This window comes from Dendrobates tinctorius, unplaced genomic scaffold (genome assembly GCF_039654945.1).
Source record: "Dendrobates tinctorius isolate UK_male_01 unplaced genomic scaffold, ASM3965494v1 ptg000046l, whole genome shotgun sequence".
NCBI lineage: Eukaryota > Metazoa > Chordata > Amphibia > Anura > Dendrobatidae > Dendrobates > Dendrobates tinctorius.
In genome coordinates, this window is record NW_027361714.1 from 1,491,505 (window position 1) to 1,509,205 (window position 17,701).

General features: G+C 41.8%; 1 protein-coding gene across 1 annotated transcript in view; it reads right to left on the minus strand.

Annotated features, from left to right (window-relative positions):
- UST (uronyl 2-sulfotransferase) overlaps window positions 1-17,701 on the minus strand; it is a 428,747-nt gene that overhangs the window by 189,237 nt on the left and 221,809 nt on the right. Inside the window, exon 2 of the mRNA XM_073575653.1 lies at window positions 12,524-12,567. Coding sequence (XP_073431754.1) covers window positions 12,524-12,567 — 44 coding nt within the window. The remainder of the gene's footprint in view (window positions 1-12,523; window positions 12,568-17,701) is intronic.

Sequence of the window (17,701 nt, forward strand, 5' to 3'; positions counted from 1 at the left end):
TCTCCAAGCGGTAATCCCACCCTGAGGAGGTGCTTTGGTACTCTCCATAGTGCTGTCAGGTGGACGTCCTGGAAAATAGGTATTAGACCTACCGGTAATGATGTTTCCAGGAGTCCATCCTGACAGCACGGGTAGTTCCCTCCCTCTTATGTTATACTATGTTGTATTATGTTATGTCATATGCTGTAATATGATTGTTTCATTAAACCGTTACTAGCATCATCCACCTTGTGGTACTTGTCAAATCACTGAGGGAAAGGGGGTGGGACATGGCCTTTTAACCTCTCGTGTGCTTTCCTGTCCCTGTAAGGAGGAGGAGGACGTCCTCCATAGTGCTGTCAGGATGGACTCCTGGAAACATCATTACCGGTAGGTCTAATACCTATTTTTTAGGGCCCACATCACATTTGAAGTAACTTTGAGAGGCCTATATGAAAAAAATACCCCAAATACACCATACACCATTCTAAAATCTGTACTCATCAAGGTGCTCCAAATCACATTCACAAAGTTTATTATCCTTTCAAGTGCTTCACAGGAATTAATGGAATGTGGAAAAAAGGAACATTTGAATTTTTTTCACAAAAATGTTACTTTAGGCCCAATTTTTTTTATTTTCCCATGGGTAGCAAGAGAAAATGGACCCCAAAATTTGTTCTGGAATTTATCTTCAGAACTCAGATACCCCATATGTTGGGGAAAACAACTGTTTGGGCACACAACAGGTCTGGGAAGAGAAGGGGCGCCAGTTGACTTTGTGAATGCAAAATTTGCTGGAATAATTAGCGGACGCCATGTCGTGTTTGGAGAGCACCTGATGTGCCAAGAGAGGAAACCACCCCCACAAAGACCCCATTTTGGACATTAGACACCTCAAGGAACTTATCTAGGTTTGTGGTGAGCACCTTGAATCCACAGGTACTTCACTGAAGTTTATAACGAGCAGTGGAAGTGAAAAATCTAATTTTTCCCACAAAAATGTTCTTTTAGCCCTACATTTTTCATTTTCACAAGGTTAACAGAAGAAAATGGACCTCAAAATTTGTTGTTCAATTTCTTCTGAGTATGCAGATACCCCATATGTGGTGAAAAACTACTATTTGGGTGCATGGCAAGGTTCAGAAAGGATGGAGTAATATTTTGCAATGCAAATTTTGATGGAATGTTCTGCAGGTATCATGTCATGTTTGGAGAGAACCTAATGTGCCTAAACAGTGGAAATCCCCCATAAGTGACCCCATTTTGGAAACCATACCCCTCAAGGAAATAATCTAGATGTGTGGTGAGCAACTTGAACCCACAGGTGCTTCTTAGAATGTTACAACGTTGATCTGTAAAAATGAAAAAAAAAAAGATTTTTGCCACATCAATGTTGTTTTAGCCCCAGTTTTTTCATGCTCACAAGGATAGCAGGCAAAAAAGGACCACAAAATTTTTTGTACAATTTCTCCTAAGTACACTGATACCTCATATGTGGTCAAAAACTACTTTTGAGGCACAGTGCAAAGCTCAGAAGAACAGTACTGCTTAGCCACACGACGAGACTCGGGAGAGACTGCTATTTGCCTCCTGGACTCCAGATTTTCCTAGAATATTCTGAGGACTCCATATGCAGAGGCCCTAAGTGCTTGAAGAGCAGAATCCCCCTCAAGTGACCCCATTTTGGAAATTATACCCGATGGGAATTTATATACAGGTGTAGTGACAATTTTGACTCCATGGGTGTTTTCCAGAAACAAGCAGAACTGGATGTTGCTGAGTGAAAATAGCAAACTGCAATTGTAGTGCTCAGTAGGTTGTAGTCACCAGTACGTTGTAGTGCCCATAAACTGTAGTGGCCACAACGTGGCACCACAGTATCAGACCAAAGTAACCCCATTTCAGATATATATATATATATATAGCTCTGCAGGTTTAGTGTTTATTACATGGTGTTTTTGCAACCACATCTCCTGCACACTTTACTGTATGTATACAATGAATGCTTTGCTCCTCTGCGGTGCCATCTATTGGCCACTCATATGTCAGCGCCCTGATCTTTGATGTTTTAAAGTTATTTAATAAAGTTTGCGTTTTCTTTATCTGATCACTCTCTGGTTCTTTGGTGCAATATCTCTGCAACTTTTGCTCTGAACCATAGTATTTACAATATGTTTAGTAGTGCATTAACCATATATACATAGAGATTTTCATATTTATGCTACTTTTCGCTCTATATGAAATTACCTTTGTTTCTACAATTTGTACAATGATAGCTAGCCCCATATAGGATTTATCCAATACGTTGTGGTGTCCAGTTCATGATTCTGGAGACATGCACCAGTAAATTAGGCGGGCTATCATAGTTACAGAAATGCCAAACATGTGGACGCTAAACATGGTTTAGGCACACTGGGGCTCAGAAGGTAGAGGAGGCATTTGGATTTGAGATCGTAGAATTTACCGAATTTATTTTGAGGGACAATAAGAGATTGCACTTTTCCACAGCCTTTGTACTAGCAGTAACGTGGAAGTTTTAATTGGGAACATTTTACATAACGTTTGGGATCACATTTATCAGGTGCTCTACGCTGAACACTTACATCAGGGTTTCCATTTAAATCTCCAAGAGACGTGATTCAGATCAAACCCACACAGGATCTATTCACTATAATGTGGCAGCAGAGTTATTCTGGACACTGTCTTCAGAGTTATCCTTAGTTTTAGAGATACACAAAACTGTGGCGAACCTCGCTTTCATGCACACCTAAAAAAGACAGACACAGCCTGATCACAGACCAGACGGTGTCCACTGTGTCCCCATCTGCCTCATCATAGGGAATCTTCCGCCGGGGGTTCCGTTTGAATCACGTATTTAAGAGATTTACACGGAAACCCTGATGTAAGTGCTCACTATAGAGCACAGGATACATGTGAGCTTAAACTTACTGCGATCTTTAGGAGGCAGAATTAACAAATCAACAGCAGGTAAAGAACTGGTTTTATTTATTTTTTATGCCGTTCCTCGTTTGTTATATGTGAATAGACGACTTTATTCTTCGGGTTTGTGCGATTAAAGAAATACCAAATTTATATGTGGTTTTAATGTTTGGCAGCTGTTATACACTAAGACGATTTTCATTGCAAAAAAAAAACAAATTTTTGCATCACCATATTTAGATAGCGATTAATTTTTCCATATTTCGGCTGACGAGTTGACATTTTTATTGGTACCATTTTCGGGCACATGAGATTTTTTTTATCCCATTTTATTCTACTTTTTGGGAGGCAGAATGAACAAAAACAAGAATTTCAGAAATTGTGTTTTTTTTTTTTTTTTTTGTTTTTTTTTCTGTTCAGAGTGTGGTAAAATTGATAAGGCAACTTAATTCTTCGGGTCAGTATGATTACAGTGATACCACATTTATATCTTTTTTATATTTTGGCGCGTTTACATAATAAAATCATTGATCGTTGTTTATTCCACTTTTTCGGTATGATGATAAAGCTTTTTTTTTGTCTAGTTTTTTATTTTTTTTAAAGGTGTTCACTGAAGAAGTTGGCTAATGGGACAGTTTTATAGGTCGGGTTGTTCCGGACTTGGTGATACCAAATACTGTATGTACTTTTTTATTTTTACCTAAATATCGCTAGCAATATTGCTAAAGCGTCACCGATTTTGTGACGCAGCAGCGATATTGCTAGCGATATCGCTACATGTGATACTTACCTCCGACCGGTTCCCCCGCTGGCTATCGCTGATCGCACGAGATCGTCCAGGTCCATTTCTCGTCAGCGGCTTCCTGCTGGGCTTCCTGCTGGTGCCGACGAGCGACGCGTGGACGCGGGCGGAGGATGTAATCATCGCTGCGTGTGACCGGTAATGACCGCTGCTGCGCCGCTGCTGAGAGCTGCCTGTTTGGCAGCTCACTAGCGACCATTTAGTGATGCACCAGCGATCCTAACCGGGTCATATCGTGGTCGGGATCGCTGGTGCATCGCTAAATGTAAAGGGGCCTTTAGTTGGAAAAGTAAATTAATAGAGTCTATTGAACTAAAAAATGTTTATAAACAATACAGTATTAATGTACAAAGTATGTTAAACTCAGCAGGGCAGAGAGAAGTGCACCTGCGCAGGTGCGCAACGGGGGATACTGTGTGGCTGACGTAAAAAGCGCCATCCACATGAAGCAAAGAAGGAAGGACGGAATCGCAAGGAGAGAGGACATGCCGAACGAAAACCAGCAGCGCCATTGGACTAAACCACCCCATGGGTGAGTATAATAAAAGGTTGTTTTTCTTTGCTTCCAGAGTTAATTGGAGTTGTATATACAGTTGTAGCCAAAAGTATTGACACCCCTGCAATTCTGTCAGATAATACTCAGTTTCTTCCTGAAAATGATTGCAATCACAAATTCTTTGGTATTATTATCTTCATTTAATTTGTCTTAAATGAAAAAACACAAAAGAGAATGAAGCAAAACATTGATCATTTCACACAAAACTCCAAAAATGGGCCAGACAAAAGTATTGACACCCTCAGCCTAATAATTGGTTGCACAACCTTTTAGCCAAAATAACTGCGACCAACCGCTTCCGGTAACCATCAATGAGTTTCTTACAATGCTCTGCTGGAATTTTAGACCATTCTTCTTTGGCAAACTGCTCCAGGTCCCTGATATTTGAAGGGTGCCTTCTCCAAACTGCCATTTTTAGATCTCTCCACAGGTGTTCTATGGGATTCAGGTCTGGACTCATTGCTGGCCACCTTAGAAGTCTCCAGTGCTTTCTCTCAAACCATTTTCTAGTGCTTTTTGAAGTGTGTTTTGGGTCATTGTCCTGCTGGAAGACCCATGACCTCTGAGGGAGACCCATCTTTCTCACACTGGGCCCTACATTATGCTGCAAAATTTGTTGGTAGTCTTCTGACTTCATAATGCCATGCACACGGTCAAGCAGTCCAGTGCCAGAGGCAGCAAAGCAACCCCAAAACATTAGGGAACCTCCGCAATGTTTGACTGTAGGGACAGTGTTCTTTTCTTTGAATGCCTCTTTTTTTTCTCCTGTAAACTCTATGTTGATGCCTTTGGCCAAAAAGCTCTACTTTTCATTCAGACGCCGACTGATAGTACGGGTTGACACTGTTGTACCCTCGGACTGCAGGGCAGCTTGAACTTGTTTGGATGTTAGTCGAGGTTCTTTATTCAACATCCGCACAATCTTGCGTTGAAATCTCTTGTCAATTTTTCATTTCCGTCCACATCTAGGGAGGTTAGCCACAGTGCCATGGGCTTTAAACTTCTTGATGACACTGCGCACGGTAGACACAGCAACATTCAGGTCTTTGGAGATGGACTTGTAGCCTTTGCTCATGCTTCCTCACAATTTGGTTTCTCAAGTCCTCAGACAGTTCTTTGGTCTTCTTTCTTTTCTCCATGCTTAATGTGGTACACACAAGGACACAGGACAGAGGTTGAGTCAACTTTAATCCATGTCAACTGGCTGCAAGTGTGATTTAGTTATTGCCAACACCTGTTAGGTGCCACAGGTAAGATACATGTGCTGTTAATTACACAAACTAGAGAAGCATCACATGATTTTTCGAACAGTGCCAATACTTTTGTCCACCCTTTTTTTATGTTTGGTGTGGAATTATATCCAATTTGGCTTTAGAACAATTCTTTTTGCGTTTTTTCATTTAAGACAAATTAAATGAAGATAATAATACCAAAGAATTTGTGTTTGCAATCATTTTAATGAAGAAACTGAGTATTATCTGACAGAATTGCAGGGGTGTCAATACTTTTGGCCACAACTGTACAGCATGCTAGGTTGCTGACCTGGTGACAGATTCACTTTAATGTAATAAAATAAATATGAGCATTGCATTACAAGACTAAAGGGAATGGCCGCTATTAAGGAACCTGATCGAAATCTGAGGTTTTGCTCTCAGTTAGCAAAATTCCATAACTATTCTCCAATTACTCCCCAAAGAACACAAATGTTATATTGAAGTTTCTATCTGTTATACTGTACATCTACCAGTAGTTCTTTCAGCCAATGTTGAGCAAACACGGTGACAGCCGCTCTGCTCTTATACCAGCTCTCTCTCCCAGAGACAATAGTTTCACAGGCTGAAACATCAGTCACAGGAGAGGCAAAGCAGGAGGGCCCTCTACAAGTTATGGTATGCATTCCACAGTGAGTTGATACAGGTTTTTTTATAGAGATGTGGTAGTTCTTGGCACATTGGATTCAGAAAAGACTTCTGTTCCCATAATTGCAGTGGTAAGACCACCACCAATCATATTTTTATGTCATATTCTAGTGATATACTTTAAGATGTTTTTAAATCACAAATATACAGTGGTGTGAAAGAGTGTTTGCCTCCTTCCTGATTTCTTATTTATTTGCATGCTTGTCACACTTAAATGTCAGATCACCAAACAAATTTTAATATTAGACAATGATAACACAAGTAAACACATAATGCAGTATTTAAATGAAGGTCTGTCATGACTCAAACCCAGCAGCTCTTGTGCACCAGGCAGCAGCTCTTCTATCTGAGCTGTACAGCACGATGGACAGTTCTGGCTAACCAAGATACTAGCACCTGTGTTGTTTCTGATTGTCTCCAACCTGAGTTCCTGATTGACTCCACCCGGAGTCTCAACCTTGAGTACCTGATTGTCTCCACCCTTAGTTCCTGATTGAAAACTCTACTTAAACCTGGCATTGAACTTCCTTCCTTGTGAGATTACTGAGCTCCCAGGTTTTAGTCAAGCTTTCCTTTCACCTGCTGCTTCATCCAAGATTATACTGCTGCAACTGTGTACCGACCCGTGGCTATTCCGGACTATGAAACCTGCGGATTCTTTAACTATATTGCTGCTCCTGTGTACCGACTCCTGGCTATTCCTGACTATGGTACCTGCCACTGCTCCCCCCTAGTGGTTGCAATACCACTACTTCAACCCAGGTTAGTCCATAACAAGGTCTTTATTATTAATGGAAAAAGAAATGCAAACCTGCAGCGCCCTGTGTGAAAAAGTGATTTCACCCTAAACCTTATAACTGATTGGGCCACCCTTAGCAGCAACAACTTCAATCAAGCATTTGCGATAACTGGCAATGAGTCTTTTACAACGCTCTGGATGAATTTTGGCCCACTTATCTTTTCAGACTTGTTGTAGTTCAGCCACAGTGGAGGGAATTTGAGCATTAACCAACTTTTTAAGGTCATGCCACAGCATCTCAATTGGATTAGGGTCAGGTCGTTGACTGGACACTCCAAAGTCTTAATTTTGTTTTTCTGAAGCCATTCAGAGGTGGACATGCTGGTGCGTTTTAGATTATTGTCCTGCTGCATAACCCAAATGTGCTTCAGCTTGAGGTCAGAAACAGATGGCTGGACATTCTCCTTCAGGATTTTTTGGTAAACAGCAGAAGTCATGGTTCCATTTACCACATCAAGTCTTCCATGTCCTGTAGTAGCAAAACAGTCCCAGACCATCACACTACTACCACCATATTTTACTGTGGGTATGGTGTTCCTTTTCTAAAATGCTGTGTTACTTCTACGCCAGATTTAATGAGACATACACCTTCAAAAAAGTTCAACTTTTGTCTCATCAGTCCACAGAGTATTCTCCCAAAAGTCTAGGGGATCTTCAATATATTTTCTGGAAAGATTGAGATGAGCCTTTATGTTCTTATTGCTCAGCAATGGTTTTATTTTTAGAAAGGTTGGTAGACCTGAGGCTCTACTTGGATGAGTGGGTACATCTTTTTAGCCACAGAAAGGTGCTCATGAAGCTAATGTGCTGGGTGGCATTTTCACAAAGTGTCCGTTGTTAAAAGGTTGAAAATTGTTTCAACACCCTTCAAATTGTCCCCTATCTATGGAAGGGTTGTCTAAAAAAATATTCCTAAAAATTAAATGACTGAACAAGATGTGAGCTTTTTGCTTTCCTGGTGGTGACAGCTAAAAATCCATTCACATTTTTTTTTAGAAAATATCCTAAAATAGAATCAATTTGCTTAAAATTTTTGTGGTAAACCTAGAGACCACAAGAGGCTATATACAGATGAAATCAACATAAGATTGTCATTTATCACTCTGTAATAATGTGTATTTTCAGCATTGTGACTATATTAAACATCTGTCAATGTACCATCTGTTGTACAGAAGACTGAAAGTAAGTCAGCACATCAGCTATCAAGATGTAACATGAATCCCGAAGCAATAAAATATTATTTGGTGCCTGTTACAACTGTATATGTGCATCTAGAATTGCTTTGCAATGTGACAGTCCATATAATGTGCAGAAAGTACATATAGTCTTTTTACAGTTTCAATATTGGATCAAGAGCGATTTGCCTAAAGGTAAGCGAACAACATAACTGATTTCAAATTGCATGCCATGGATTAGGTGCATAGAAAGGACTAGAGAATTTACTAGTTCATACTCTCAGGAAATATAGTAAAACTGCAGACTGCTGATATACAGTACTAAATGCTCCAGCTGGTGAATTATGTAAAAAAAAGAAGTGCAGTAAATTTTTGGGTTATTTAAAGGAAACCTGTCATTTCCAAAAACACCATTTTCTTCTCATATATAGGGTTAATCTGAACGTAAGTAGTGGTGAAATCCTGCTTGTCTCATTAACTGGAAGCATGTCTACAGAGAGAAACTGAATATTGATTGACAGCCTGCACCAAAGAGAAAGAGGCAACTACAGTATCGGGGAGTGAATACAGCTGTGCCCACTGTATACAGAGCTGTGAATATCACTACCTGAACCGCCTCTATGACTGGAAGAGGTTGGCTACTGGAAGGATATCAATTCATTGTCTCCATGTAGCCACTGTGTTTCCAGTGATGCAGTCTAATGTGATTTTAATGCCATTTACCTGTAGATTAACCCTATATCCAAGGGCATAATGGTAGTAGTTGCAGAGGGTCTGACTGCAACTGAACCTGTGGAGTCAGGGGGCCTGCTGATGCCAATGTTGGTTTCAGGTACCTGTTGTCCTCGGATGCATATTTAGCTGAAATGTATTGCAGTGAAGAGAGCTACTGGTTCCCTGCACCATAATAGCTATACACACTGCCAGAACTAGGGGCTGGCAGCTGACCTCCACATGACCGATGCAGGCGGCACATAACATCACTGTCATGCTCCATCCACCCCCTGTGCAGGCTATGCAGCAGAAAAAGGATACTATCTGCCGCTGGTGAAAGAACAGGTAGGAAGAATTTATTTTTTTATATTTTGGAGAAGAGCACCAGGATGGGGGACATTATCACATGGAGGGACCAGGACGAAAGATATTATTTCAGAAAAGGGCCAGGTCGGGGATGTAATTACAGAAAGCAGCCAGGAAAGACGGCATTATGACAGGATGGGGCCCACAAACGGGTACGTATGATTACAAAATTGGAGGCCAGGATGAGGGATATTATTAAAGAATGGGGGTCCAGAACAGTAGGCATTATTAAAGAATGAGGGCCAGGGCAAGGGACATTATTACAGGATTGGGGCTAATCTGGGGGACATTATTACAGCATGGGAAATATTATTATAGGAAGAGCTCAGGACAAGGGATGTTATTACAGGAAAGGTCCCAGGACAGAAGACATTATCACAGGAAGTGGTCCAAGTCATTATTACAGGAAAGGGGACATTATTACAGAATGGAGGCCCTGAACAATGGACTTTATTACAGGATGGGGTCCATGCCAGGGCACATTATTACAGATTGGAGGACATTATTCAAGATGGAGCCATTATTACAGGATTGGGGCAAAATGACAGGATGGGGGCACAGCTGGGGACATTTTTACGGTTTGGGGGCCATAATTACAAGATATGGGCCATTATTACAGGATGGGGGACTGGATTGTGTCCATTACTACATGATGGGGTTCATTATTACATGATGGCTGCCAAGATGGAAAATAATTATAGGATAGTGGCCACGATGGTAGACATTATCCTAGGATAGGTGCCAGGAAAAGGGACATTATTACAGAATAGGGGAAGGATGGGGGTGTCATGATCCAGGCTGAGTATTGAGTTCTGTATTCCTCTTTCTGGTCTGGTCATATCAGGGGTTACATTGTTATTACATTCTGACAGGGGGACATTATTACAGGTTAGGGGGCAGGATGAAGGAAATTATTACAGGATGGGGGATATTATTACAGGATAGGGGCCAGGATGGAGGATATTATTACAGTGACCCATAAATCTATAGAACAGGTTTTGAGGGCCCGGGTCTAAATCTTCCACCAGGGCTCAAAGACCTCTAGCTATGTAACTGCTTATTTCTGAAGATAAATAGCGTTTTTGGATATAACAAGTTCCCTTTAAAGAGAATCTAACAGAAGGACTTACCCCTAGGAGTTATTAAGAGCGCTTTGCCAGCTTTCTAATACCATTATTGATGATCTCTGTGTTATTTCTATACACTAAATTTGTGTGTTTAAAGATACGGTTAAATGCGGATTAGTCTGGGACTGCTGTCAACCATTGTTACAGGGCACTGAGATTATGCTTACAGCAGATTGACTGGCACATCAGCATGTGCAGAGAATGTAGGGAGAAGACAGAGAAGTCCCCCTTCTCCTCCTCCCTGCGCTCCCTGTGTCACTAATAGCCAACAAGAAGCATACTGAGACTTGGCTTGGAGAAGACAAGCACACATTTAGCAATACACTTCTGTTCCTAACTAGTTGAATTGTTATTGTTGCTCTTCAAAAACAAGCACTGATTTTCTAAACATATACAAAGTTATTTTCAATATTGTCTCCTATATAATCAATCCAACAAAAACACTCCGCAACGTTAACAACCCAGGAAAATTACTATGGTGTGCCTCTGCTCTAGGCAAATTGGGTAATCATTTACTAATCAAGAGCAATACAGCTGATGAACATTAGCAGTAAACCGTGGATTATGAAGCACAGTCTTAGAAACTTGCATTTGCTTGTTAGCAAAAACATGACCTATAAGAGAGACAGTCCCCATAACTTGCCCTCCCCTTGACTTACGGCACTTTTATTGCACCAATTCTGTGTCTTCTGTTAATCAGTCCAACTCAAGCTTTATGACGGCTTTATTTTGTCATACCTTGTTGAGTGATTGTGGGTGCACGTAGGGCGAGTGCGGAGCAGGTAAGAACATTTCCAGGGGAATAACCCCCTTGCTGTCCCAAGACAGCAGAGGTTACGTGAAAATGTTTGTGCGAAACTGTGCACACTGCACTAGAGGACTGTGTTAGCAAAAATCCTTAAACGTGGCCCATCATATTTAGGGGCTGATTTTCTGCCACTCGGGGTCATTTGCAGCAGGCAAGTAAGCAGGTGGAGGTTCATGCTGTCTGGGAGAGCCTGCAACATAGTACAGTTAGAAGAGGCAAGATTGCAAATTGGCATCCTTTTAACGAAGCCCTGTCACCAAGTCAAAAGTGACTAATGCTACTCCCTTGAGTATCCCGGGGTTTGTTTGTTTTTTAAATCCAACATGCGGTTCCAAAGGTATGTAATTTTTTAGTGCCAATTTTTATAGTCTTTACCGGGGGGTGGGAGGAATCTAAAGACATGACTCTAGTGAACCCTGTGAGCCATGTCCCCTTAGTAAAGACAATAAAAAGTGCATTAAATAAAATGGCCCATCTGTCTGGAACTGTATGGCGGATTAAAAAAAAACAAACAGAAATCTGAATACTCAGGGGAGTATCCAAAATAAAGTAATAGCAGGATGTGGCCACTTTTGACCTGGTGACAGGTCATCTTTAATTTTCAGCTGCATGGAGCATTGGTTGCTGGAAAGCAAGTATTTGTATTAAGGACATTATTTCCACCAAAAAGGAATCCTGCAATTGTTCTGTGCATAGTGATGTCACATTGTGTAACATATAATGACAATATACTGCCCAGAACAAAAAACATTTTAGCTTTAAATATAGCTCCCTATCTTAGTCTAAAATGCACTCCCTGTACATAATAATAATAATTTTATTTATAAAGCACCGACATATTCCACAACAGAGGGGACCTGTACAGACATCACAAAGTAACACATAGTTGAATTATTACCAAGAGGAGTGAGGACCTTGCTTGCAAACTTACAACCTACAAGGAACCATAGGGAAGGCACAATAGGTAACAAATGCTTGTCGAGCATGGTCCAGTCATCATGAACCGGTCATCAGCCATTATCTGTATAAGGCAGATACAAAGTGCAACAGGGTACGTGGAGGGTGTAGAAACATAGCCCGAAAGCAGAAATGTGTTAGAAAAGCAGAAAGGGCAAAGGTAGAAAAGCCTAAAATTATCAGGCTGGGGAGTTTACTTTATATTTATGATCATGAAAATTCTGCCTGGTGATAATGGAGGTTGTCCCACCACAGCATTTATCACCTATTCTCTGGGAAATATGATCAAAAATGGACTGTAAATGAACATATTTTGGTACAAGGCCAATCTTCGGTTAACAAACTAAATGGGTATCTGTAAATTTTGTTCAATAAAATTACCTTTGGAGTTGGGGGACCATGGTCATCCAAGAAAGTGGAGTTACCTGTGAAAAAGAGAGAAAATGATAAGATCCTGTATTTTTAATACGCTGAAAAAAATATTTTAGTGTAACCAAAAAGTATACTACTTTATGGAACATTAGAGTTTTGGTAGTTCGGTCCTCTCAGTAATTTTGCAACACAAATAGACACCTGGCATTTGTTGAAGATGGAGTTTCAGAACAATTCCATCATTTGCAGAGAAAGCTAAATCATTTCACAGGCAGAATACTCAACTTTATACAATATGAAGGCAAAAACAATTTTGTGCTAATGGGTTATTCTCAAAACCACAATGTTGTAATGTAAATATTTATTAATTTGGACCAATAAAACTAATTTTTAAATTTTGTTCACTTTGCAAATTAACTCCCCACCCCACCTCAGTGATTCCCATCCAGAATATATTTCCTCTCATTGGATCTGCCCTGCTGTGGTTCCAATGATCTTACACTTAGAAAACACTCTATACAATTATACATTGTACGGCCCTGTATAACAGGCTATCAGACCACTTATATCTTCTGCCAAACACAATATACCTTCATGGGTATTTTTACAGAATTAATGTTAGCCATTAATCAGCAAAGATCAACAGTTCTGCACTCTGCTCTGTTCTGCCTCCACATCAGAGCTTGGTATAACCATAGCGGAAGCACCGCATATCTGAGACCAGTGTAGGTGAGCTGTGTTTGATGCTTCATGATGACTGATCAGTGATGTGAAACTGCTAATGCTGATGTTGTTGATGAACATGGCAGAGGATTACTTTCTGCCATAAGCATCAACATAGAGTACAAACCGGCAGTATCCATAATGCCCCTCATACAAAAGACTTATCATGCACCTTGCTACTGCCGGGATCCCCGATGCTGCACCACTTGAGGAATATCCATGCAAAATAATGAAGGATAAAAGGTGGCACTCTAAGTCGCATAAAAATTACTTTATTCATGTAACATAAAACATGGATGCAGGAGGATGCAGGCTACATAGAGGTTGACAGTCATTTTGCGTCAACTAACGCTTGAATAGGTCCATCTCTTGGGACAAGATGGAGAGTGCCACATTTCATTCTTCATTATTTTGCACATGCATCAACAGCAGTGTATTTATATTTTTGCATTATTGGACTGTCTGCAGCAGACATCAAACATAGTTCAACTCAGCTGTTCTCAATTTTGGTGTGCTTTCAAAATGGTTATTTTAATCTCTGTTGTGAAAGCACATCACAGCACTGTGATCTTTGCTGGAAATCAGCTAGCAAACTAATGATGTAAAAGAGCGCATACAGTTATATTGGTGTGTAGCAGAAGATAAAAAAGTCCAGCTGACAAATGTATAGGAACATACAGAAGAATATTGTGTATTCTAAACATAGATTAGCTCGATGATGTGCCACATACATTGGCATGTAAAAGTTTGATCACTCACTTTTGCATCAGCCTATTTTCCTTTTTTAAAAAAAAAAAATAATTATATATATATATATATATATATATACTGTGTGTGTGTGTGTATGTATATATATATATACACACAGTACAGACCAAAAGTTTGGACACACCTCATTCAAAGAGTTTTCTTTATTTTCATGACTATGAAAATTGTAGATTCACCCTGAAGGCATCAAAACTATGAATTAACACATGTGGAATTATATAATTAACAAAAAAGTGTGAAACAACTGAAAATATGTCTTATATTCTAGGTTCTTCAAAGTAGCCACCTTTTGCTTTGATTACTGCTTTGCACACTCTTGGCATTCTCTTGATGAGCTTCAAGAAGTAGTCACCGGAAATGGTCTTCCTACAGTCTTGAAGACGTTCCCAGAGATGCTTAGCACTTGTTGGCCCTTTTGCCTTCACTCTTCGGTCCAGCTCACCCCAAACCATCTCGATTGGGTTCAGGTCTGGTGACTGTGGAGGCCAGGTCATCTGGCGTAGCACCCCATCACTCTCCTTCTTGGTCAAATAGCCCTTACACAGCCTGGAGGTGTGTTTGGGGTCATTGTCCTGTTGAAAAATAAATGATGGTCCAACTAAACGCAAACCGGATGGAATAGCACGCCGCTGCAAGATGCTGTGGTAGCCATGCTGGTTCAGTATGCCTTCAATCTAATATATAAAGCTCAATGTGTGTGTGTGTGTGTGTGTGTGTGTGTGTGTGTATGTCCGGGATTGGTATCCGCACCGACGCAGCTACAGCCAAAAAATTTGGCACAGTCACACGTCTGGACCCCGAGAGCGTCATAGGCTATGTTGTGAGGCGAAATTTTAACCCCGCACGTTCCAATTCACCAAACAATTTTGCCCCTATCTACATAATGGGGAAAAAGTGTGTATGTATTGGCATCTGCACCGTTCTAGCTACAGCCACAAAATTTTGCAGTCACACGTCTGGACCCCGAGAGCGTCATAGGCTATGTTGTGAGGTGAAATTTTAACCCCACGTGTTCCAATTCACCAAACAATTTTGCCCCTATCTACATAATGGGGAAAAAGTGAAAGGAAAAGTGTTGGAGGCAAATTGACAGCTGCCAGATGTGAATGTGGCGCCACTGAGGCTCGGTCGCCACAGAGTTACTGCACCTTCTCCTAAGGTGTGGTACCCCACATTCCAGGTAAGGTGGGAACTCCTTTCTACACTCCAACACTCGCACCCCACACAACAAGGTAGTTGTGCACAACCACATTGCGGCTCAGTGCTTAGAGAGTAGCAGAGCACCTTTGGTGGTTCCCTGCTTGGAACACTGGATGTGCTGGGAGGTGGGTGGAGTTTAGATACATAAAAGAGTGGGAAAGTGTAGGATGTGAGGTGCAGTCTGACAGAAGGTCGGGCGGGTAGGATGTCACTCAGACAGGAGTGAGGATCCCTGGAGGAAGGGATGGAGGAAGCAGTGCTGCAGCTGCCTCAGTGATCTGAGCCAGCTGGCACGGGAAAAAAAAAAAGGAGAAAGACGTAGAACTGAAACCTAAGCTTCCATAAGAAAGAGAGACAAGTACGGAACAAAGGAGGAGAGAGAACAGAGAGGACGTGGGTTAGAAGAGGAACCCTGCCTATAGGTTCTCAGCGCAAGGAGACGTTCAGGAAAGGCACATAAGTTGGCGGAGTGTTGGAGGGGAGCTTTCCATCTTGCCTGGAGGTTGACTGGGTCCCTCACCCGGAGGACACGGCACAGAAGCGGGCACTGCAGACTGTGAGTAAAGTTTGGATCTACATGCCCTGGTGTCCTCCATTCCTTCCTGCGTCTGTCTGCCTGACACTGCTACATCCCCTGCGCAGGACACTACACCATCAAAGTGTCCCCACTGCCCTGGGACAACAGCCCTGCCTGTGAAGGGCTAAACCATCATTGCTGCACCACACCATCTGTCCCGGAGGATCTGTTTGCAGCGTTGGCTTAACACTTCCCTTGCCGAGCACCACAGGTGGCATCACAAACTATTCCATTTCATTAACTATAATCCCCCATTACTTGGGAGCCCAGGGCCACGGTCCGGGTCACTGCCGCTGTGACACATTCCCCTGACACCGGCCCCCGGTACCGAGTATCCCACAGCCCTGGGAGGGCGCCCCATGAACAAGGGGGACTTAAAGAATGAGAGCGATGGCGTCAAAGAGTATATACCGTACAGTTGCTAAGGTGGGGCCCTGACATGGGATACTCACCACACACGGGGATATGAACAAACACACAAAATGCGCCACACACTACCACGTGCTTCAACACATATACCACCCTCAGCACACATTTCACCACACATACACCAACCTCGCCACATAAAAGTCAAAACACAAAAGTCGCCACTCAAAACTCGCCACGCTGTCCCAGAGCTGTTTAAAAGATGAAAAATGAGCTGTGATTGGTTGCTATCAGCAACAGTTTTCTTTGCAGACAGTTGTGGTAACTGAGGCCTATTATTCTTATCATCCTTCTGTAAAGCTGGAAATAACACAATTTATTACCGTGCCAACACAGACTACCTGACACAGACTGCAGGGGGAGCCCAGTATCACACAGGATAGGATTAGATACACGGCTCAGCAGTCAGTATCACACAGGAGAGGATTAGACACATGGCTCAGCAGGCAGTATCACACAGGATAGGATTAGATACACAGCTCAGCAGTCAGTATCACACAGGATCGGATTAGATACACAGCTCAGCAGTCAGTATCACACAGTATATTAATAGATACACGGCTCAGCAGACAGTATCACACAGGAGAGGATTAGATACGCAGCTCAGCACACAGTATCACACAGAATAGTATTAGATACACAGCTCAGCAGACAGTATCACACAGAATAGGATTAGATACACGGCTCAGCAGTCAGTATCACACAGGATAGGATTAGATGCATGGTTTTTATGTGCAATATAGTCATTATAATTTGCTATAACTAACCACAGTTGGTTACTATGCCCAGGCAACGCCGGGCTCTTCAGCTAGTTTTGAATAAATCCCCAATAGTGTCACCAGCAAAGCACCCCCACATCATCACACCTCCTCCTCCATGCTTCATGGTGGGAACCAGGTATGTAGGGTCTATCCGTTCACCTTTTCTGCGTCGCACAAAGACACGATGGTTGGAACCAAAGATCTCAAATTTGGACTCATCAGACCAAAGAACAGATTTCCACTGGTCTATTGTCCATTCCTTGTGTTCTTTAGCCCAAACAAGTCTCTTCTGCTTGTTGCCTGTCCTTAGCAGTGGCTTCCTAGCAGCTATTTTACCATGAAGGCCTGCTGCACAAAGTCTCCTCTTAACAGTTGTTGTAGAGATGTGTCTGCTGCTAGAACTCTGTGTGGCATTGACCTGGTCTCTAATCTGAGCTGCTGTTAACCTGAGATTTTTGAGGCTGGTGACTCGGATGAACTTATCCTCCGCAGCAGAGGTGACTCTTGGTCTTCCTTTCCTGGGGCGGTCCTCGTGAGCCAGGTTCTTTCTAGCGCTTGATGGTTTTTGCCACTGCACTTGGGGACACTTTCAAAGTTTTCCCAATTTTTCGGACTGACTTACCTTCATTTCTTAAAGTAATGATGGCCACTCGTTTTTCTTTAGCTGCTTTTTTCTTGCCATAAAACAAATTCTAACAGTCTATTCAGTAGGACTATCAGCTGTATATCCAC